Raw genomic sequence first — 22541 nt, 5'->3', positions numbered from 1 at the left:
GGAGACAACACCTGCTCTCCCTTGGGCAGACTTTCTGACTTTCTGGGGAGAGCAGGTTCACGGCCTTCAGTCTCCCTGCATGGCCTTCAGTCTCCCTGCACGCTTTGGTACCTTCTGTGTCTAAGGCCTGGAGCTGCGGGCACTTCCCGCCCCCTGCCTCATTTAAATGCAGCAGCCCGGGGGTTGCTGGACCCGCAGCCTCTCTGGGAAGCAGTAGCCTCGGACTTGAACCTGACTTGTCTGCCTGCATTCCTGGCCACGAGGCAAACACCCTACCTTCTGGGCCATTCATTTTCTTTGCCTCCTGAACACCCGAGCTGTGAGGAGGCAATCAGGAAGCACAGAAGTGATTTTCATTTCTTACTGAGCCCTACAGTACCGCACGGCCCTGCTCCAGTTGGGTCCGGGGTCTGAGTGGCCGCTGTGACCTCCTCGCCCTCTTGTCCCTTCCTCTCCCACCGGCGCTGAGCCTGAGGTTTGGCCACGTGGCCTGTGAGCAGCCAGCTCATGTGAACAGTGAGGGCAGGAGCAGCTCTTGTCCAGCGAGTCACACAGGCGTGGCCACCACGGGAGGACACTTTGTGTCCTTCCTTCCACATGTACACAGTACCCAGGTTTGTACACGGTACACTCACATGTACACAAGACACACACATGGACACAGGATATGTGTGCGCTACATGCATGTACACACTGCGCACGTGCGTGCATTACACACAGGTGTGCCATGCACACATGCACGCACACAATGTACATGCATGCGATATGCACGCACATGCACACAATACATGTGGGTGCACAACACATATGTGCAGCCAATACATGTGTGCAAGCCCAATGTACCTGTGCACGTATGCAGTACACATGCTAATACACATATGTGCACACGCCCACATGTATACGGTCTCCATGCAAGTTTATGTAATATACATGCGTGTGTGCGATACATGCATGTACACACTGTATATAGGTATGTACACAGTACACATGTGTGCACACGAGCATTTGAATCTTTCTCATGAAATGCCCTGAAGTGATGAGTAAGTGTGATCATTAGATTCCTGATACGGCTTAAAATACAAAGGGAGGAAAGAAGAGGGGGCAGAGAATGAAGGAGAGGAGAGGAGGGCGAGGGAGGGAGAGGGAAAGGGGAGAGATGCAAAGGTTACAAAAATTATAGTAGATTTTACATTTCATGATGAACACTTTTTAAAAAGATTTTATTATTTTAGAGAGAGAGAGCCTGCATGCGAGCAGGGGAAGGGGCAGAGGGAGAGAGAGAATCTCCAGCAGACTCCCTTCTGAGCACGGAGCCTGATGAGGGGCTCTGTCCCACGAGCCTGAGAGCATGACCTTGGCTGAAATCGTGGGTCAGATGCTCGACCGACTGACTGAACCACCCAGGTGCCCCCATGCTCAACACTTTTCTCAGCCTTGCCAGTGTTACTCTGTGACTATTGAACCATAAGAAATTGCCATCATCTGACCGTTTTGACCCCACAAAAATGGCAGTCTCAGCTTGGTTTCTAACCCAAGAGGCGGAATGGAGGAGGGTCTGTGAATGGGAAGCTCCTGGCCACGTGCTCCTCCTTGTGTCCCATCGTGCTCTGCAGGCATTCCTCATGGTTCCCCGCTCTCAGTGTGACCCTCTCTGCCTTTCAGCATCCTCCCCAGTCCCCTCCTCCATTCTCTAGTCCTGTCCATCCATCCAGAGTCTGCTCTACGGGTGGCCTAAGGTTGGTGACTCCCCACTCTTTTGGCTGCATTTTTCTCTCCCGTTGGCTTTTCTGTCCTTTGCTAGTTTGCATCTCTTCTCTGTTGGCTCAAACTGCCGCTCCCTTGGTGTGTCCTGATAGGGAAGCTTTCCTGCAAGCATGAGAATGTCATTATTTTTTATTGTTGTTGTAGGTTATATTTTTAGCTCATTCCAGAATATTAGACATGGACAGAGGGAAAAAAAGTGGAAAATGTGCAGTACTTTGTAGAAGGCATCAGAGTGAATGATATATGGGCTAATTGTATCTGTTTGGGGCTAAGACACTTGAATTGTCATTCCTCAAGAATCTTCCCCCCTCCCCATCCCCTCTGCGGCCCCCCACCATCCATCACTATAGCGAGGTGGTTCACAGCATGGACTCTGGGCTAGACTGCTGGGTGTAAAGCCAGCTCTGCGAGTGTGAGTGCTTTGCCTGATCCCTCTTGGTTTCAGCTTCCTTCCTAAAATGGGTCTGATAGTAGAGCCTGTCCCAAGGAGGGGGAGGTGTGGGTCACTGGAGTTCACACACAGTCGGTTCTGAGAATCGTGCTCAAAATACAGTAGGTGCTACCAAGTGTTAGCCAGAGAAATGATCATCATCACTAATTTGAAAAATTCAGACAACTGCAAAGAAGAAAGTTTGGACCTGTGTACCACCTTCCTGCGTGAGCACACCTAGAGGTCGGATGAGGTCAGATCCTCGGTGACTGGAGATGGATGACCACAGTTTCTTTACCCAACTGCCTATCTTTGTATATGGAGGCCCTTCTGAAATTCAGTAACTAAGATGCTTTACTATTTCAATGATGCTTCCTTGTGCCTCTGAGGAGCACCCTTCTCTGAGCACCTGCAGTTGGAGCAGCCAGAAGGAGCTTTGCATTCAGCGCTGTCTGGGCTGGAGTGGACACTCGGCCTCTGAGTGTCCATTTCCCCATGGGTAAGGGAACTTCGCAGCAGCACCTTCCCTCAGCGGGTGTTGTGAGGATTCAGTGTGAGCTGGTGTGCAAGGTCCTCAGCACAGTGTCAGGCACCTGCTAAGTACACACCCCCAGCACTCGTCCCCCCTGTTATCTGGGCTGATGAAACTCCCTGCACTGCTTGACAGTTGCCTGTTAATATCGCACAAAACTGGATTAGTGTCCTGGACGGTTGTAACCACAAAGCGTGTGGCTTAGAACAACAGAAATGTCTTGTCTCACAGACGTGGAGGCCAGAAATCCAAGATCAGTGTCAGCAGGGCCATGCTCCCTCTGAGACTCTGGGTGGGTCCTTCCTTGCCTCTTCCTAGCCCCTGGTGGGGGCCGTGGGTCCTTGTGTCCCTCGGCCAGCACCCGCATCACTCCGGTTTCTGCCTGGCTTGTCACGTGATGTTATTCCTGTGTTTCTCTCCGAATTTCCCTCTTCTAAGGACACCAGTCCTACTGGATTAGGACAACTCTCATGACCTCCTCTTAGCTCAGTTAGGTCTGCAGAACCCTATTCCTAAAGATCCCGTTCACAGGTATGAGGGTGTGGTAGGATTCAGCATCTCTGTTTGGGGGACGTACTTTGTTTGTCATATGTTTCATATATATATTTCACATATATTTCAGACGCTGCTGGACTTTCATTCAGATTTTCAAAATTATGATCAATGCCACACATTCTGAAGGAAAACTGTGTGACGGGACAGCAGCTAGACTCAACAACAGGCGTGAAGCTAGAGTCTATGATAGGTGTGTCATGGAGGGCCTGTCACATGCCCAGCCCTGAGCTGGGTCCCCAGGGTGGACGCAAAGATGAAGGACTCCCTTTCTGCGCTGGAGGAGAGAACGACTCTAATAGGGGACTTGGAGCCCATCCTGGCTTAGCCGTGGCCGTGATGGGAGACCTCTGGTGTTCCTTCCTCTGTCTGCATCTCTGGGGATTGCCTGACACACACGCTATTAGGGAAGGCTGGGGGGTCAGGGGTTTGCAGCTAAGCACTGACAAGGACCTGCTGCTCCCACTTACAGCTTTTGAAGAGGCTGCTGGGCAAACCCAGGTAGAATTCCAAGGAAGGAGTGATGCCCAAGTTAGGACAAAGCCTGTTGTATTCCTCGGGCGTGGACCAAAGGCGCCCGGTCAGCTTAGAAATGTGCAGGTGGAGGGAGGAGGCTGCGTCCAAGCCCATGAGCCCAAAAAACAGCTAGTTCTTGCCTGCTCAGTTCAAGACCACCCTCCCCATCCCACTTTTTCCCACAATCTCACTCTGTGTCCTGGGATGTGGCTTTGTCCGTTGTAGTTCTGATGATTGGAATTGGGGGAGGGGGCGGGGGGTGGTTTGATTTTTTTCTCTCTCTTAGGGTGACATGGAGTCTTCTAGAGGTCCTCCTACAACCTCTGCAATCTCTTTCAGAGATTGGCTTTGTGAACGAGATTAATGACTCTTTTACTCGTTAACAACTCAGACCTGGTTCTTAAACCTCTCACGGTGGAGTGGAGAGGAGAGAGAGGTCAAAGCCCAGAGCGTGCCTGTGAGTGGCCCCACCAGCTGCCCACACCCATGGGCCCAAGCTTGAGGGGCATGACGTGCTGCTGGGATCCCCCTCTCTTCGGTAGCTTCTGGGAGGTTTTTAGTTCTCCATCCCTCTCGAGAAGATATTCTTTCTTTCACCTGTGCTTTTTTTCTTCCCAGGCTCAGCCCTACCTTTAAAAACAGCCACTGCCCTCGGCTGGGGAGACAGACCTGCACGGGCAGTTACAGCAGAGTGCTAGCCTGGCCATGACGCCAGCATCTTCCAGGGCAGCGGCGGGAAGTAAAGGCAGAGGGAAGGACCTGGGAGGTCAGGACACCTGCCCAGGCCCGGAGCAATGAGATTGGGTTTATCAGGCTGGACCGTGTTGGGGAGGGATGCACTGACGAAGGGAACAACATGCGCATGAGGCCGGGAGTTTGACTTTTGGCTTCCCAGGGGAGTCCCAGGGTTCTCCAGGGAACAAGGGGGACCTGGGGTGGGAAGAGTGAGGCACGGAGTGTGCAGCGCGTTATGTGGAACAGTTGGAACTTCATGGCGACGGCTGGAAGCGGAAGAGGGTGTGGGCAGATTTGCATTTTAGAAAGAAACCTCTTTATCTCCCCATGCTCTTCTTGGCGTTGATGGTGTCCTGCTTCACCCCCTGTCCCCCCAAACCCTGATCTTTTTGGCCAGGTTGGTACATACCGACTTCTTGGGGCTGACTGAGTTGGCCCCGAGCTGGCCCTGTGGCCCCTTTCAGGTCAGGGCATGCGTGCCCCTCCCAGGATCTGCCTGCCGGTGCGGCTGGGGCTGGCTTGCCCGGCTGGCTGCACGGGGGGCTTGCACGCCGGGCAGCTGACTTCCCGGAGGAAGCTTCGAGCTAGCTGCAGGAGACCTGGAAGCTGATGCAATCCCTCGTCCTTTTTCCGTCCAACGGAGCTTTTGTCCTTGTTGTTGTTGGCGGTGCGCATTCCTCCCAGGGGGAGGCTGAGAGCTCTGCCAGCTCCCTTCTCATCAGGAGATTGCAACGGCGATATGATGAAAAACCCTCCGGTCTCCACAGCAACATCCCAGCTTATCCTCACAGTGTCCCGAACGGTCTCTGCTTAATTGGAAGAGGTTCAGGGGAGAACAGTCAAGACAGAGTCTCTGGCAGCATTTTCCTGGAAGTAGAACGCGTCACCTTCTCAACTTAATTGGATAATTTATTTTAAATTGGGTGTGCAATCACGACAGGAAAATGTTCGTGTTAATAATACATATCTGAGATCGCCTGCCTGTGCCAAGAAGCCTGGCCCTGGCAGTGTTCTCTAATTCCCCAAAATAAATTTTATGAAGATAAAATGATGTACTACTGTCTGTCAGAGTGGAGAAAGAACAAAAGTCCAGCAAGCGTTTGCATCCTGGAGCTTTCTGGAAGGCCGCCGTTGGTGGTGAAATTCCACAGAAGACCCATCTCTCCTGGGCTCTGTTCAGGAGTGTTTTGTACATCAAAGCTGCCCCCTGTGCCCGGCTCTGGCTCTGAGTGTTAGGGGTCTGGTGTTTTTGTTAGGTGTCTTTTTTGTCCCCTTCCTATCATGTCAGCTGCTTAGATAGTTTGAAGTACAACAGATGGCAACTACACTTTCGCTTGGGGGCTGAGGGGATAACCAGGGCCTTTCTGGAAGCTTTTGGTCCTGGAAGCTGCCCAGTGAGGGAGGGGGGTTGGGTAGCTGATGGCCTCGGGAAGGTTTTCTAGTCGGTCACACTGCTCTGGGAACGAGCGGCTGACCTGAGGGGGTGCAGGCGGTTGGCGGCGGGGGAGCGGGGGGCACTGTGTGGTGGTTGGGGGAGCTGTTTTGCACATGCTTCCAAGCTAGCTTCGTGGTGGCACTCCGTGTTCCCCCAAATAGGGCAGTTGCTAAGAAACACCCGGAGTCTTGGGAGTACCTTCAACACTGTGCTGGTCGGGCTGCTGGGCTTGGTGTTCGGCTGCCAATGCTCCAGCCGCCTAGCCAAATCCACTGACGTCAGGCTGTTGCCCAAGCCCACACTGGTCTGCCGGCATGAGTGTTGCTGCTTCTGGACAGCTTCTAGCTGCAGGAGAATTCAGTGGTTGTGTAGACAAACTGACAGAACCCCTAACATTCACATCATACCGCCTACCACCCACCCACCGGCCCAGCTGCTCCTCTGGGCCCCCCCACCCCACACCTCCTGCCTGTGCCCTGACAACAGTTTACCTCAGCTCCTGCCCCCGGTTTGTGACATACGGAGAGGAAGCGCACTTGTACGGAGGATTTGTGTTAAGCCAGCACTGTGCTAGATATTTTTACATTTATGGACTCCTCTTCTAACATGTGAAATGCCTGTCGTCACAGTTGGTAATGGGCCCATTTTAGAGGTAGGATGCTGAGTTTCAGAGAGGTTAAGTGACGGATCCAAGATGAATCCGCTGGTAGGCGGCAGAGCTGTCTGTCCACGACGCTGGAGTCCAAGGTCCATGCTCAGCATCAGGAAGCCAGAAGATCACACAGCTATAGAGCCTTGGGCCCAAACTTGAGTCCTCCATTCCTAATATTGCCGATTATCACCCAAGGGCAGGCAGAGAGAGGAGACCAACCCAAGTTTGTTCAAAATGACAATGGGGAAATGGCTGGCAGCGTTCTGAGCCAGCTGAAAGCAGGAGGCTTGGCTGCCCCAGGACCCTCCCCCCACCCACTTCCTAGATGTCCAAATGACACTTCCTAAAGAAAGCCAGATCCAAGCACGGCCCCCCTTTTTGCCCGTGTGCCTGCCCAGCATCCTGCAGCCTCCTGGAAAGACTCCAGACCCCCTCACCATCTGGCCCCTAACAGACTACCTCTCCTGCACCACCCCGGCCTGCCACCCTCTCTCGGCCTCTACTCAGACTTCTTCCTTCCCCGGGCTCTCCCTTGGCCTTTTCTGCCTGGTCCACTCCAGCTCCTCCCCACACCCTCCCTGCTTCTCCTTCACCTGATGTCTGCACTTGGCATTGCCTTCACTCTCTTCCACCATCCTTGTGCCTGTCTTGCCAATCGTGTGCTGGTTTTCCTTACCAAGTCCAGTTCTGTGCAGCATCTGGCATGCAGTGGTGCCAAATGAATGCAGGAAGAGTGTGAAACAAGCAAGCAGGCTTCCCTGTAGCACAGAAAGAAGTCTGTCATCTTGGGGTGTTGGCACCGCACAGGGGCTGAGAAACCTGCCTGCCTGCCTGTCCTTTAGCAAGTGAGGACCCGAGTGGGCAGGTGGATGTTCAGGAGTGTCGGTGGCCAAGCCAGGGTGAGAACATGCTCCCCAGACCACCTGCGGCTCCCAGCCCCTCCCGCTGGAGGTGGCTGCTCGGAGTCATTGTTGGCAGCTCCTTGCCCAGCCAAACACATGCTGGGGGACCAGTTTTACATTTTGTTGTGTTAACACTCCAGAGGACTTTAATAAAAATACCCTTGAGTGCTGAAAGTGAGCCAGCAGGGAGACAGCAGTCTCAGTCCAGGAGAAGCAGCCACGAGCCCAGAGAGGGCAGAAAAATGCTCCTCATGTCCAGTCCAAGGTTGGGCATTCTGCCAGGCTTCTCTTGTTTGCAGGCCTTCGACGAGCACGGGGCTTGGGCAGCAGGGCTGAGCAGCCCTCCCATGTCAGGCTGGCCGAATTTGGAGAGACGGTTCACGCTGCTGTCTAGCAGTGCCAGGGAAGAAAGAAATCTCAACCCAAACCACAATGGAACCTCCCCCACGAGTCAGCCAATTCTAAGACCAAGTTGGACCTCTTTACTGGTGGCACGTTATTCTTAGAAGTTGAAAGTGGGCTGTGGATGTGTGTGTGTGTGTGTGTGCATATGAGCCGGTGTGCGCGCTCCAGGCTTAAGCTTCAGATGGAGGACAGCTCAGGCTCCAACTGTCTCGGTGCGTATGGTAGTGCAGCTGCCCACGGGCAGGCCACACCCTCGGGAAAGGCCGTGCCCCCTGCCCTGCTGGACAGAGTCTTGGGGGGACAATATGTTTCCTAGGGCTGCCGTAACAAAGGATCACAAACTTGGTGGCTCAAAACAACAGAAATGTATTCTCTCAAAGTTCTGGAGGCCTGAAGTCCAAAATCAAGGTGTCCACTAGGCAGTGCATGCGCCCTTCAAGGGCTCTCGGGGAGAATGCTTCCTGGCCTTTGCCAGCTTCCGGTGGCCCTGGCAGTCCTCACGGTCCCTCGGCTGTGGCTCAAGGCTTAGTCTCTGTGTCTATCCCTCTCCTCCTTCTGTGCCTTCCTCCCTGGGTGTCTCCCGGAGCCTTTCCTCTTGTCGTAAGGGCACTAGGTGTTGACTTCAGTGTTGACCCTAACTCCCTGATGATTCTGTCCCAACATCCTTCTCTGGTGACATGGGCAAAGATGCCGTTTCTAAATAAAGTCACATTCTGAGCTTCTGCGTGGGAATGAATTTGTGGGGGCGGAGAGGTGGGTACCGAACAACTCAACACTGACGGGAAAGACGGGCCCAGGGAGAGGCAGCTCGGGTTGCTGGGTTGGAATCCTCTCAGGGCTGCTCCTCAGGGCGGCAGATGTAAGGCAAGCCTGCCCGCAACAGGTCCGTGGCAGAGCTCAGTATGGCCCCAACAGTCAGATGCTTCCAGGAGGGACCCTGATTCACTTCCTCTTCTGTTCCTCAGAGCTTAGCAAGGAGCCTTCCGTATGAAAGTGTCTGAAACGCTGCCGAAAGAATGCTTGCTTGTTATAGAGGAGGAGCTTGGAGCATGACTCCTACAGTGAGGACTTGTTCTAACTTTGGAGAGAGGACAGTCAGGTTTTGTGTCCGGAAAGGGTGAGTCAGCCAGTGGTCTGGACGGGAACCCAAAATGAGGAGCTGAAGCCAGGGTGTTGGCTGGGAACTGGTGGCCTCGAGACTCGTCTCTGCTACTTACTCGTTGGTGAACTAAGCTGGATGCCCTGGGCCCCTCATCTGTAAAATGGGTATCAAAGTGTTGTAGGGATTGCCTGCCAGAAGGCATAAGCCTTCAGGGAACTATACAATGAGGTACCCATGTAAGGAATTTAGGCAATTTGAGGGGTGCTTGGCTGGCTCGGCTTGTGGAACATGCAACTCTCGATCTCAGGGTTGTAAGTTCAAGCCCCCACATTGGGTGTAGAGATTACTTAAAAATAGAATCTGTTATTTTTCCCCCCCAAGATTATTTATTTATTTATTTATTTGCCAAAGAGAGACACAGCGAGAGAGGGAACACAAGCAGGGGGAGTGGGAGAGGGACAATAGGACAATAGGACATCAGGCTCAGCAGGGAGCCTGATGTGGGGCTTGATCTCAGGACCCTGGGATCATGACCCAAGCCAAAGGCAGATGCTTAAATGACTGAGGCACCCCGGCACCCTTAAAAATAAAATCTTTTTAAAAAAAGGAACTTAGATTATTTGAAGGCCGACTACAGTGAAAGGACAGTGTGGTATCGTGGGGTTGCTATACAGTTAGATCATTGCTTGCTAAGTGGAGTTGTACTAGGTGAGAGGTCATGTTTGGAGGACCTGTATGAGTGGGGCACTGACATATTTTTTAGAAAAAAACATGCTGTGCAGTATTGTTCTGCTCTTAGAGATGAGCAAACGGAGGCTTCTAGAAGTTCAGTACCTTTCCCAAGGTCAGAGGAAGTAGACAAACTGGGACTCGGACCCAGATCGGTTCACCCCGTGCTGGTTCTATTTAGCGTCTGGCTCATCAAGGCTCAGAGAGGCTGGCCGGTGCTCCCCATGCTGTCCGCGCTCCCCTCCGAGCACTGCTACAGTCAGGCTGTGGATGTGGAGGCCAGCTGCCTCTTTCCCATCAGTCTTGTCTCCTGAATGTCACCCACTTCAGGGTGGGCTTTTGATGTCCTGTCTGCTGAAGTGGAACCGCCGGGTCCCGGGGGCCTCACACAGGGTCTCCAGCAGCATGGCACCGTGCCTCGCTGGGAGTGGAGAAGCGCTTCTGTTTCCAGCAGAGGAACAGACTTTAGGGAAAGCGGGTCTTCCTCACGAGAAGCTGGAAATGACCATTCCCGAGCACCCACCTTGCTTCCCTGGTACAAAGTTGGTTTCCCAGGCACGCTGCGGTTACCCCACGATTATTCTGGAATACTGACTTGAACAACAGCCTCTGAGCCAACGGCAGCTGCTTTCTGGGAGAGGGTGCGGCCGTGGGATAAAAAAGGCTCCCGTCTTGGCACCCCTTAGAACTGGTTTAAGCTTCAGCTCCACCAGCGACAAGCTGCAGGGTCTTGGGCTAGTAAGCTTTTCTGAGCCTGCTGCTTTCTTGGGGGGTGGGCGGGAGCTTATTTTGACAATTAATACATATTGAATGCATGCTATTCAATGTGAAAAAGCAGAGTAGCAAAAAAGAAATACTACACTTTTACATCTTTTGAGGTTATTTTTTCTTCTTGTATTCTGTATATATAGTTGTTTCATTAAGATAACGGAAACATCTATGACTGCTGCTTTTTTCAGCTAATGTGCATTGAAAGACATGGGGGGAATGTTAACACTGTTTTGTCCTCTAAAACAGCTCCGTGGTTTTCCACTCTAAGCCCTCCTGTTAATCTAACCCACCGTTGTGGGATAGGAAATTGGGTCTCACCTCCCTTCCCATCAACAGCCTTGACTTCATCTTTAAAATGGGATCCCAGCACCCATCTTGCCAGGAGGCTGTGCGAATTTGGTCTGTGGTCAGCGCTCATCGGTGTTTGCTTCTTTCCCGGGCCCTTTCTAGCCACAGGTTCCTTTCACGTAGGATCTCTACTGCGGTGAGATGAACATCCTCAGAATCAATCCATCTCTCTTCCCCTGCCCCGAGATCCTGCCAGCAGCCCACATGGCCCTCCCTCTGAGGTGCAGCCACTGTAGACCCTGCAGAGCTGGGCTGCTCCCTCCTGCCTATGCAATATGTTTCCTGCTCTAAGCAGCAGAGAGCAGCGGAGCTCAGAGGGGTGTCTGCTTAGTCTCCTTACCGCTTGCCGGGCTGGACGCGCTGCCTTTCTGCTAAAGCTGCCATGGCCTTTGGAGTGGGACCCTTGCATTTCACATCTGCTGTCCCCAGGGCTGGCCCTCTTCCCACCGCCCCCGACCCCTGAATTAACTGGAGTGTGTGAAGTTTCCTTCACAGTGCATGTCAAGGGCTGGCCACGCTAGGCATGGTATACGGTAAGCCTTGTGTCTATTTTTTGTCTGAACCCAACTAAATAAAACATCATGTTTGCCCCGTTGGTTGAGATACATAAACCGGATGTAATTCTGTCTGCCATATGCCGCAGCGTGGTACCCAGGACTGTGGACAGAGTGAGGGGGATAGGCACAGCCTTCTAGGAGGTTTAATTTTTACTATTTGTTTGCCACTGGAGTGGATAGGGAGTGGATTTTATGTTTTGTTTTTGCTTGCACGGGAGGACAAAAATACTGAGAGCTGCTATGTATTGGGGGTTATCCCGTGTGGCTGTAACAAAAATACTGAGAGCAGCTATGTATTGGGGGTTATCCCGTGTGGCTGTAGCAGGTGTTCTGCTGTAAGCTTTATATGGATTATCTCCTTCAATCCCATGAGGCAGATGGTAGATCTGTTCCCATTTTATAGATGGGGAAACTGAGGCACATGGCTGGTAAGAGGCAGTTCCTCTCGAGAACCACTCCTTATAATCCCACTGGCAGCCTTTGTGACAGAGCCAAATGGGTATTTACGGAAGGATCTAGGACTCTCTCCTCTGCAGCCCCTGCTGCTGTGAGATTAGGAAGAGATCGGGCTGTTGCGAAGAATGTCCTACACCACCTTTCCTGCTGTGTTCAGGAGCCGCCGACATCTCTTCATTTTGAGAACAAGATAGGAGAGTTGCAGAATCAGAGGGCAGGCATCCTGTGGTTCCTGGAAGCCCTCCCATGGTGGGGAGGCAAGGGCATGGTAGCCATGCTGATGGGGATCCCATAACTAGTCTGGCTCCTCCTGGGCCACGAGTAGCCCGGGGAGGAGCGACAGCTGTAGTGAGAAGTCTGAGCACTGGCAAGTCCAGTGCATGACCTTAGATCAAATTCGGGGTGCCAGGGCAGAGCCGACACAGACTGCTTGTATTTGTCATGGATGTGGATATGTGCAATCCAAGTTTATTCAGTTCTCACAGGAGGTGTGGGGTTGTAAGGTTTTGCTTATGGCCCTTACCATGTGTCTGGGAGTTTTCAGTCTGAAAATGCCAACAAGAAAGCACATACACTTATCCACATGGGACACATTCACGTGGAGCTTGAACCAGCCTGGGGATCAGCCACAGAAAATTGTCTCTCTCATGGGGTAAAGCCTCCGGTTTCCTGCCTGGGTCAATTCTCTTTACAGTGAGAGTCATTCACTCAACAAACATGTAGTTAATTTAATATTATCCTTCATAACATCAAAATTAAGGTAAATTGAATTCCTCAAGCATCTGTTCATTACCTCGCACTACATATAATTTTTTTTCACGATCACAATACAGTAGACCCCTTTTCTAATTTATCCACCGTATAGCATTATTTACACATGTCCCTTCTTTCTCTTCAATGCGAGGAGAAGGCAGAGTTGAGTGTCTGTTTACATCTTTAAACACACAGGCACCTCTATTTTTACCAGTACGCCTGGAACCTGTCAGGGCAACAGGGAAGGGAGGGAAATAGAAAACTGACTTGTTCTCTATGTTTTCCATCCAGTTAGCAGGAAATAACTAAGGGAGACTCTCACCGGTCCCTCCGTTGCCAGAGATGGCTGGTGAATCAGGAAGGGTTGCTCTGCCAAGATGGCCACCATGGTCCTGCCCCCAACAGGTTGCTTGCCTTTGAAGCTCCTGCCATCTCAAGACACCAACCGGACGTGGCCGTGGTGGGAGCAGCTTCTGCTTCACCTGGAACTTCCACGGAGGGTGTGTGGAGTGGACGTTGTGTTTCCCCTCCTGAAGTTGGTCATCCTTGCTGCCTGTGACCTGCCTGTGACACGGAATGTGGGGTCAGGAATCCAGCCTGGTTGTGGAAACACACTGAATGGGAAATGATCAACAGGGAGGCTGGTCCCACATGTGTAAAGGGAAGTAGATGTGTGCAACTGTTGGTCTAAAACCATGCTGGCGAAGTCGCCCTGCTCAGTTGGACACAGACAGCATTTGTCACGTTACCAGGCAACTGTAGGCAACACATACTTGTGGCTCTGGGAGGAAGGGGTCAGGAAACTGACTTTCTGTAAATACTCATATCACTTTTCATAATAAGAGCCTGTCCCCAAGCACTCTTGTGTCCTGGGCGGTCTCAGCCCGAGTCTTGTATCCCCTTCCATTGTGGCCAAGGGCTCTGGAATCAGACTGCCTGTGTACTAGCTTATGAACATAGGTAATTTATACTCTCTGAGCCTCAGTTTGCCCATCTCTAAGATGGGGATCCTAATAGCTCCAGTCTCTCAGAGGATTAAATGAGTTAACGGTGGCCAAGTTCTTTGTAACTGGCCTGACAGGTAATAGGTACTCAGCAGCAACTACTATCTGTTAGTCCTCTATGCTGTGAGTTTTCTCAGCAGGCTCCTCGTGGGCACACTTTTTTTCCCCCCCTTTTCATTTCATTTCTTCTCTTCTCTTTCTCTTTTTTTGTTTTGTTTTGTTTTGACCTTTTTATTTAGTATTCTGTAGTTGCTTAACGTACTCTTAAATGTTCTTGGGATTGGGGGAGGGGCAAAGGGAGGTTCTTGTAGATTCCCAAGGAAATGTCAGAAAGGCAAAATTTGGCCTGCTTTATTCGTTTTTTTGGGGGGGTTTACTGGGTGACTAGCACTTTCCTTACATAAGCATCTGATCTCAGGTTTTTCACACTGAAAACCTTGAGATTTCCATTTGAAGACCCTCTGAAATCCCGAGAGCAGCATACCCTGACCTCCCTCTAACAGCCAGCTTGTTTGTATAGGCGGAAGGATTCACCTCTCCATTTTCTTTTTTAAAGATTTTATTTGCTTATTTGACAGATCACAAGTAGGCAGAGAGGCAGGCAGAGAGAGAGAGGAGGAAGCAGGCTCCCCGCCAAGCAGAGAGCCCGATGCAGGGCTCGATTCCAGGACCCCGGGATCCTGACCTGAGCTGAAGGCAGAGGCTTTAACCCACTGAGCCACCAGGTGCCCCTCACCTCTCCATTTTAGATGGCTAGATGTTTGTGGAAGGTCTTATAATTGCTTTGCCTCATTTACTGGGAAAAATCAGATATAGGATGTGGCCTTTGGGGACACTTTTAACTTGAAAAATTACATTGGTACACAAGTCAAGTCTCAACACATTTAACATTTGCTTATTGAAAGCACTGTCAAAGTCAGATAAGATTAAACAGGTTTTACTTTTTCTTGTTGGGCAAACTCTTCAGAGACCGCAGAGAGATCTTCAAACGTGCATGCCACCCCATGCTCCCAGGGTCTGCCCGTGGAAGGTAAGGGGCTGTCATTTTGGCTGCCAGGTGTATGCCTCCTCTGAGTCTACCTACTACCTAGGTCTCAGGCTGTGGACAGCCTGGTGGGGGGCTTTCCTTCCTGGCTCCCCTCCTGTGAGCAGATTTCCCCTGTGCAGGGTTGGGCTCTCAAACAGTGGGACTACAGTGGCCTGACCTCCTTCCAGCACCCTCCACACCCCTTAATGCCCAGATTGTCCGGTAGCCAGATCTACTCCATCTTTCCTGCTGGAATAGACCGGCAAGGCCCACGCTGGTTCTTTCCAAAGTTTTCTTCCTCCTGGGTCAGCTCCATCCCCGCCACTGTAACCTTTTCTTCAAAAGCTCTGGTGGCGTCCTGGTAGCTCCCGCCACCCCAGAGGCAGCAGCTGCCACGGGGCCCCTCTTGCGATGGCTAAATTCAGTGTCCTTTGTGGAGGCTCCTTTTTTATCTTCAGAGTAGGGTTATCACCATCACCATCCAGCCATAGAAGATTCCCACCATCTTCCATTTAAACATGTAAATGTTTGGATGGACCTTGAGAGCATTAGGCTAAATGGAATAAGAGAAAGACAAATACTGAATTATCTCGCTTATGCGTGGAATCTAAAAAAGCAGAACTCCTAGAAACAGAGAGTAGAGTGGTTACTGGTGGTGGTCAAGGGTGGCTGAGGGGTGGGGAAATGAGTAGTTGTTGGTCAAAGGTACAGACTTCCAGCCACAAAATGAGTAAGTTCTGGAGATGGATGGTGACTGCAGTTAACAATACTGTATTACCTACTTATAAGTTGCCAAGAGAGGAGAGTTAAATGCTATCACCACCACAACAAAATTGCAGTTATGTGAGTGTGGATGTGTTAACTAACCTAATTGTGGTAAGCATTTTGCAATGATATACATGCCTCAGATCTTCATATTGTACATCTTTTTTTTTTTTTAAGATTTTATTTTTTATTTATTTATTTGACAGAGAGAGAGAGAGATCACAAGTAGACAGAGAGGCAGGCAGAAAGAGAGAGAGGGAAGCAGGCTCCATGCTGAGCAGAGAGCCCGATGTGGGACTCGATCCCAGGACCCTGAGATCATGACCTGAGCTGAAGGCAGCGGCTTAACCCACTGAGCCACCCGGGCGCCCCATATTGTACATCTTAAACTTCACAATGTTGTACGTCAGTTACATCTCAGTAAAGCTGGGGGAGAAAAGATTCTTCATGTTCTTAAAAAAAAAAAAGAAAGAAACCGCTTCCGTGATGTATGATTCGCATACCATCCAGTGGACCCATTGAAAGCATACAGTTCAGTGGCTTTGAGTATATCTACAGAGTTGTGCATCCAAAACCACAGTAAACCTTAGGAAATTTTCACTGTCCCTCCCAAACCCATACTTTTTAGTGTGACCCCTCAGTTCTTCCATGTCACTCCCAAATCTGAGGAAATGACTCTTTTGTCTCTTTAGGTTTGTCTATTCTAGATGTTTGATAGCAATGGAATCATCACATACGTGGCCTTTCTTTCACGTAACGCATTCATGGTGCATGTGTCCGTACTAATTTCCTTTTTATGGCTGGATAATATTCTGTAGTCTGAATATACATTTTGTTTACCCATTTGTCAGTTGATAGTCATGTGAAGTGTTCCTTATGTTTTTTTTTTCTTTAAAGATTTTATGTATTTATTGGAGAGAGAGAGAGAGAAAGATGGGGTGGGGGGTGGGGAGGAGCAGAGGGAGAGGGAGAAGAAGACTCTGTACTGAGCACAGAGCCCAGTGCAGGGCTCAGTCCCAGGACCCTAAGATCCTGACCTTGATTTCATGAGCTGAAATCAAGAACCGGCAGGTCAACCGACTGAGCCCCACCCCCCACAGATGCTCCTTCTTTGTTCTTTTTAATACATCAAAGCCCTGCTCTTTGTGACTACCTTTCAGTTCCCAACCATTTTCAGGAGGAGAGGCCTTTTTGTTATTTTTAATCACAGCCCCAAATGACTCCTTGGTTTGCTTACGCATATAATCCCCGCTCAGATGTTATGTTCTGAATACCCATAATAAAATTAAAGGTTAAAATTAAAGGTTAAAAAAAATTTTTTTTTTTAACATGAACGTGCCTGAAGAAACATACAGTTTCTCGTTTTTTGTGTGTAATTATTTGGGCGTTAATGACTCAGTCAGTTTAGATGGATGTTGAAACTGGCTGAGGACAACATAAAGTTTTCACCTAGGGAGAAAAATATTAATGAAAACCAGAAATATCTTAGAATCGTAGCAGCAGAACACTCCAGGCCAGTGTCCATTCTTCTTACCGAGAACCCAGTCTGGGTCAGGTGGCGCCAGTGACACCCTTATTTAACCCTATCCTACTGGGAGTGGACTTCACCTAGGCATGTTGTGTACCCATGCCTGGTGGGGAGCCCACCGAGACGCCGCCAGCGAGGCCCGGGTGGAGCTTCTAAGTTTCCCGAATTTCTTGGAAGGTGTGTAAATGGTGTTCATCTTGGAAGGTGTGTAAATGGTGTTCATCTTTGCTAGTGTTGAGTGTGCAGTTGAGGTCAGATGGGGTAAATGGCATTCAGGTGGTTAAATTTGCAGTTCCCAGCACCAGGCTGCCAGGCACTGGAACTGTTAGGCCTCAAATCTAAGAATCTAACGTGCTCAGGGGATAGGAGCCTCCTGTGGGCTGGTGCTGAGCGGAGGTTCGCCAAGATTTGCGTTACTGGGATTTCCGGTGCTGAATGGGGACATTGTGTGTCCCTCCCTTTGCTGCCTGCCCTGAGGGATTCCTGCTCAGAAATCCCAGTGGCATAGTAAATATGCCCTCCCCTCCGGATGGCTGGATAAATTCATTCCTGGGACTTGATGATCTGTTTAAGAAAGAAAACTGCAAAACAGCATGCTTTAATGTAACAAGAGGGAAGGCAAAAACATAATATACTTATGTTTATATACCAAATGATGATCACAAAAGGAACAATCGAATTTAATTAAATTTTGTCTCTATGGTATATTTGAAAGTTGCTGAGAGAGGAGCTCCTAAAAGTACTCATCACAAGGAAAAAAAAGATTACACTCTGTGTGGTGATCATGACTTGTGATCACCTTAAAAGTAATACAATGTTACCTGTCCACGCCACCACCATTTTGAAAATTTCACCTCTACTAAGGGGTTCCTTGACTCTCCCCACTGAAATTTTTGTGGAAATGTGAAAAAGCCCAGGCTCCAGAATGAGAAGATCGTGGTGGTTTTTGGACGGATTACTCCCCATTTCTGAGCTTGTGTCACAAGATGACACCTTCTACCTTCCAGAAGGATGAGGTATAAGAACAGATCAGAGAGCTTGTGCACAAATCCGGTATATAGTAGGTGCTTAATAGGAGTTACTGCTTCTAAAGTAGTTCTCCCCCAAATGATTTTTTTTTTTTTTAACACTCTCACTCAATACCTAAAACTCAAGTTTTAGGAGGAGCAGTTTGCAAGGAAACATTCTGGGTCTTTTCCCCACAGGATGGCGCTGCTAGCTCTTTGTGCTCGAGGGAGACCATCTTGGTGTCCCTGGAACACCTTGCACCCCACAAACCTTTGATAGATATTTGCTGATGTTCCCATGTAATAAATCGCAAGAACAGTAGAGAGCCTTTCCGATGAAGTCTGTTCTCCCAAAGGGGTGTGAACATTTCTGGCGTGATTATTGGTTTTCATTTACATCCTAATGTTTGAGGACTTGGAGCCATAAACTGAAGAGCCAGAAGTAGATACTAGCGACTTCAAATACTGTAGGAGTGATGTAAATATCAAAGTAGACAATTTGTTTTTCCTCCAGTGGCTTTCTTGGCAGAAAATTGAAAAGAAAAAAAAAAATGGCTACATGACTTAAGAAAACATTGTGGTGCCTGGTGATAATAACTTACATTTCTATAATGTGTTCCAGCTTACAGAAGGCTTTCCTATTATTATTTCATTGAATTCTCACAAGTTCCAGAGGTAGGTAAGACAATACTGCGTTATGGCGAAGGAAACTCTGCTTGGACCACTTACCTACCATGTGGCTCATGTGGGTTATTTAAGCGCTGTAAGCTTATCTTCTTAAGTTTTAAAATGGGAGTCCAATCATTTAGTTCTTGGGTAATACCTTCTGTTTAGGATTTCCGTACAGATGCTTATGAGATGGTGCATGGACATTGCTGGCCACATAGTAAGTCCTTAGCAAATGGGGACGGCTAGGGCGTTATTAGGTAGAATAACCCTTACTTCACAGATGAGGAAACTAAAAATGGCCATCGCTGTGCCAAAGCTCACACCGTTCGTAACCACAGATCTGGAAAGCAGATCGAATTCTGCTGCCCCCAGCCCCAGTCCGCTTTCCGCAGCACCGTAGCCAAGATGTGTCCGTCAGGAGGCATGTTTTGTGCTGCTGCTGGCCAAACTCCCCCCTCCAATGCACGTCTTCCTCCGTTTCTCCGGTGCACTGATCTTTTCACTGTCCCTTCTTGTGTTCACAGAACATCATCAAAAAGGTGATTGGGCAGAAGTTTGTGTACAAGTTTGTGTCTTTCCCGGAGATACTGAAAATGGACCCTCATGCAGTGGAGATCAGCCGGGAGAGCCTTTTGCTGCAGGACAGCGAGTGCAAGGCCCCCGCCGAGGGCCGCGAAGCCCACAGACACGGCTTGTCAGCCCTCAAAAGCGCCAGCCGCAACGAATACATCCACTCAGGCCTGTACTCGTCCTTCACCATTAATTCCCTGCAGAACCCACCAGAATCCTTCAAGGCCATCAAGACAGAGAAGCTGGAGGAGCAGCCGGAAGACAGCCCTCCCGTGGAAGAAGTCAGGACTGTCATCAGGTTTGTGACCAATAAAAGCGACAAGCACGCCAGCAGGCCTGTGGTGCCCCTGCCCTCCACGTCCGAGGCCTTCCTGGCCTCGTCGGCCTCAGCCAAGGTCTCCTCTTTAATGTTGCCAAATGCCGCCAGCATTTCGTCCGCTTCACCCTCCTCGTCTCGGTCCCCGTCCCTGTCCCCCAGCTCGCCCCTCCCTTCTGAACACAGAAGCCTCTTCCTGGAGGCCGCCTGCCATGACTCCGATTCCCTAGAGCCCTTGAACCTGTCATCGGGCTCCAAGACCAGGTCTCCATCTCTTCCCCCAAAGGCCAAAAAACCCAAAGGCTTGGAAATCTCCGCACCCCCGCTGGTGCTCTCCGGCACCGACATCGGCTCCATCGCCCTCAACAGCCCAGCTCTCCCCTCGGGATCCCTCACCCCAGCCTTCTTCACCGCACAGGTAAGAGCCCGTCCCCGTGCTGGGGCTGCATCAGACTCGGTGGCAGAGTGGAAAGGAAGAAAGCAACCAAAGCAGCTTCCTTCGGCCCTTTAAAAGATCATCTTAGGGCCCATAGACCAAAGTCACGGTGTGAGTGTAAAGGGCAGTTACTTCTCCATCCCGAGACCAAGGTGTCCACAAGAGAAGAGGTTTGGGATATTGGTTACGGTGGGATCCTTCCCTGGATTCTTGCTTTCAGTGGCTGAAGGTGATCATATTATGGAACATCACCCGGGCCTTCAAAGCAGATCCAAATAGTATCTTCCTAGGGAAAGTCGAGCAGACCGAGTGATATTTCAGAAGGCATTTGGGCTTTATGAGATCTTTTTTTGTTTTTTGTTTGTTTTTGTTTGTTTGTTTGTTTTTAGATTTTTTTTTGACAGAGATCACAAGTAGGCAGAGAGGCAGGCAGAGAGAGAGGGGGAAGCATGCTCCCTGCTAAGCAGAGAGCCCCATGCGGGGCTTGATCCCAGGACCCTGGGATCATGACCTGAGCCGAAGGCAGAGGCTTTAACCCACTGAGCCACCCAGGCGCCCCTGTTTTTTTGTTTTTTTTTTTAAAGGGAGAGAAAGGAGGGTGGAGGAGCAGAGAGAGAGAATCTTTTTTTTTTTTTTTTTAAAGATTTCATTTATTTATTTGAAAGACAGAGATGACAAGTAGGCAGAGAGGCAGGCAGAGAGAGAGCGGGGGAAGCAGGCTCCCCACTGAGCAGAGAGCCCGATGCGGGGCTTGATCCCAGGACCCTGGGATCATGACCTGAGCCGAAGGCAGAGGCCCTAACCCACTGAGCCACCCAGGCGCCCCAGAGAGAATCTTAACCAGGCTCCACGCCTAGTGCAGAGCCCGACGTGGGGCTCGATCTCACAACCCTGAGATCATGATCTGAGCCGAAGTCAAGAGTCGGACACTTAGCCGACTGAGCTTCCAGGCACCCCTGAGCGTCATGAAATTTCTATGATGGGGTCCTCTCGGAGTGGGGGGGGGGGCACCTGATAAGTTGCCATTTGCTTTCTGTTACTGAGAAGATAGATACTAAATGATGCTGCCGTTGTGTTCGTCTGGGTGGATCTGCATTGTCCCCAATGTCAGGGCCACACCGAGCAGTGAGGAAGAATCTTCAGCAAAAGCAGTGCTATTCTGAGAAAACCCATCATTAACTCCTCTGAGAAGGCAGCCTTTTCCTTTAAATATCCTACGCACATGCTCTTTCTTGTCCGGCTGGCGTTCGCAGGGCAAAGGCAGAGCTGGGGTTGGTAAAGTCTGTTTCTGCTTCCTCTGGAAAACTGGACACACTTTGGTGGCGGAGGTGAAGCACATTGGCTTTGGTGTCACAGACCGGATTTGGTTCCTGGCTACACGGCTGGGGAGCCCTGAGACGGTGGGCACTTGCTCTCCGAGCTGTTTCCACATCTGTGAAATGGATTATTGGGAGGACTGGATGGGATAACGGCCATGGTCTGAGGGAGGTATAGCTGGCAGGTATCCTCCTGGGACCATGAGTCCGGTGGGAGCTCCCTCGCCTGCCCCTGCGCGTGTCGCCGCCGTCAGAGGGGCAGCAGTGTCACAGGGGTTCACGTTTGCCGGTCGCGGTTCCAGACACTCCGCACGTACCACTCCAGTCCTCCTTCGTGGCTGGCCCATGAAGTAGATATTCTTCTGTCCCATTTTTCCGGCTGAGGTAAATGAGGCACAGAGGTAAGGTAACTCATCCGAGGTCACACAGCCAGCAGGTGGAAGAGCAAGTTTGAACCTGGTTATCCCGCTCCAGAATCCATGCTCTTAAATAAAATGTTCTTGGCGTGCCCGCTGGGAAAACCTCCAGTTGTCCCTGAGCGTAACCATCCGTGGAGTCTGCCAAACAGCCGAGAGCAGTTCTTGGCCACTCTCCTCTCCGTGGCTTCTCCGAAACTGATTGTGTCCCAAGGATTTTGTGTCTGCCCCAGCTTGTGAGCTAGCACTACTGAGCTGCCACCACGGAGGGGAGGGCTCAGGTCAGAATGAGCATCTGTGCTATCGATCAGGCATTTTCTGATAAACAAAAACGTCCAGGGACTAGGGGCTGCTGAATGAGTGGCTCAGAAACAGCTGTTCCTGAAGTAGCTCAGAGAAGTAACTTGAGAAGTGGGCGTGGGGGGGGGGGCGGTTCCCACGATCTGAGGATCTCCTCCCCTGGCCTCCTTTGTGTTCACAGCTGTAAGGTTTAGAAAGATCTCAAGCCAGACCGAGGCCAATTCAGATTTCCGTATCTGCTTTCTCTGTGAGCCTGCATCACCATCTCTGAACAGATGGCCAGTCCTGTTGTCTCAGGAAAGCTGCTCAGGCTGGCCCGGGGTTTTTGGATCTGGACACCGTGAATTTAGGGTGGCTCTGCCCAGTGAGACTGAGGAAGGTATGGCTGGACCGAGGGGAGGAGCGTACCTTGACGTGAGGCAGGGATAGAATGCGGATGTGAACAAGGGGATGCTCAGTTCAGAACTGGGAGACAGGACCTACTAGAACAGCCTAAAACAGGAGAGGGGAAAGCATTGGAAAGCCAGATGCTTTAAGAGAGGACTTGT

At 50.5% G+C, this 22541-nt stretch overlaps 1 protein-coding gene across 2 annotated transcripts in view; it reads left to right on the top strand.

Moving 5' to 3' along the window:
- The window catches only part of ELK3 (ETS transcription factor ELK3), a 68467-nt gene that overhangs the window by 29033 nt on the left and 16893 nt on the right, over positions 1–22541 (top strand). The window contains exons 3-4 of one of the 2 annotated variants that reach the window (XR_006819511.1): positions 19164–19507; positions 19812–19943. Coding sequence is in view for 1 of the 2 variants with exons in the window: in XM_046010838.1 (XP_045866794.1) it covers positions 19164–19943 (780 nt within the window). In the remaining variant the exon portion in view is untranslated. Of the gene's footprint in view, positions 1–19163; positions 19944–22541 lie in introns of both variants that reach the window. The other variant, XM_046010838.1, reaches the window with a different exon arrangement.

The sequence above is a fragment of the Meles meles genome, chromosome 7 (genome assembly GCF_922984935.1).
Source record: "Meles meles chromosome 7, mMelMel3.1 paternal haplotype, whole genome shotgun sequence".
Taxonomy (NCBI): domain Eukaryota; kingdom Metazoa; phylum Chordata; class Mammalia; order Carnivora; family Mustelidae; genus Meles; species Meles meles.
The sequence above is the reverse complement of the archived record's forward strand: the minus strand, read 5'-3'. Positions and strand labels throughout refer to the sequence as shown.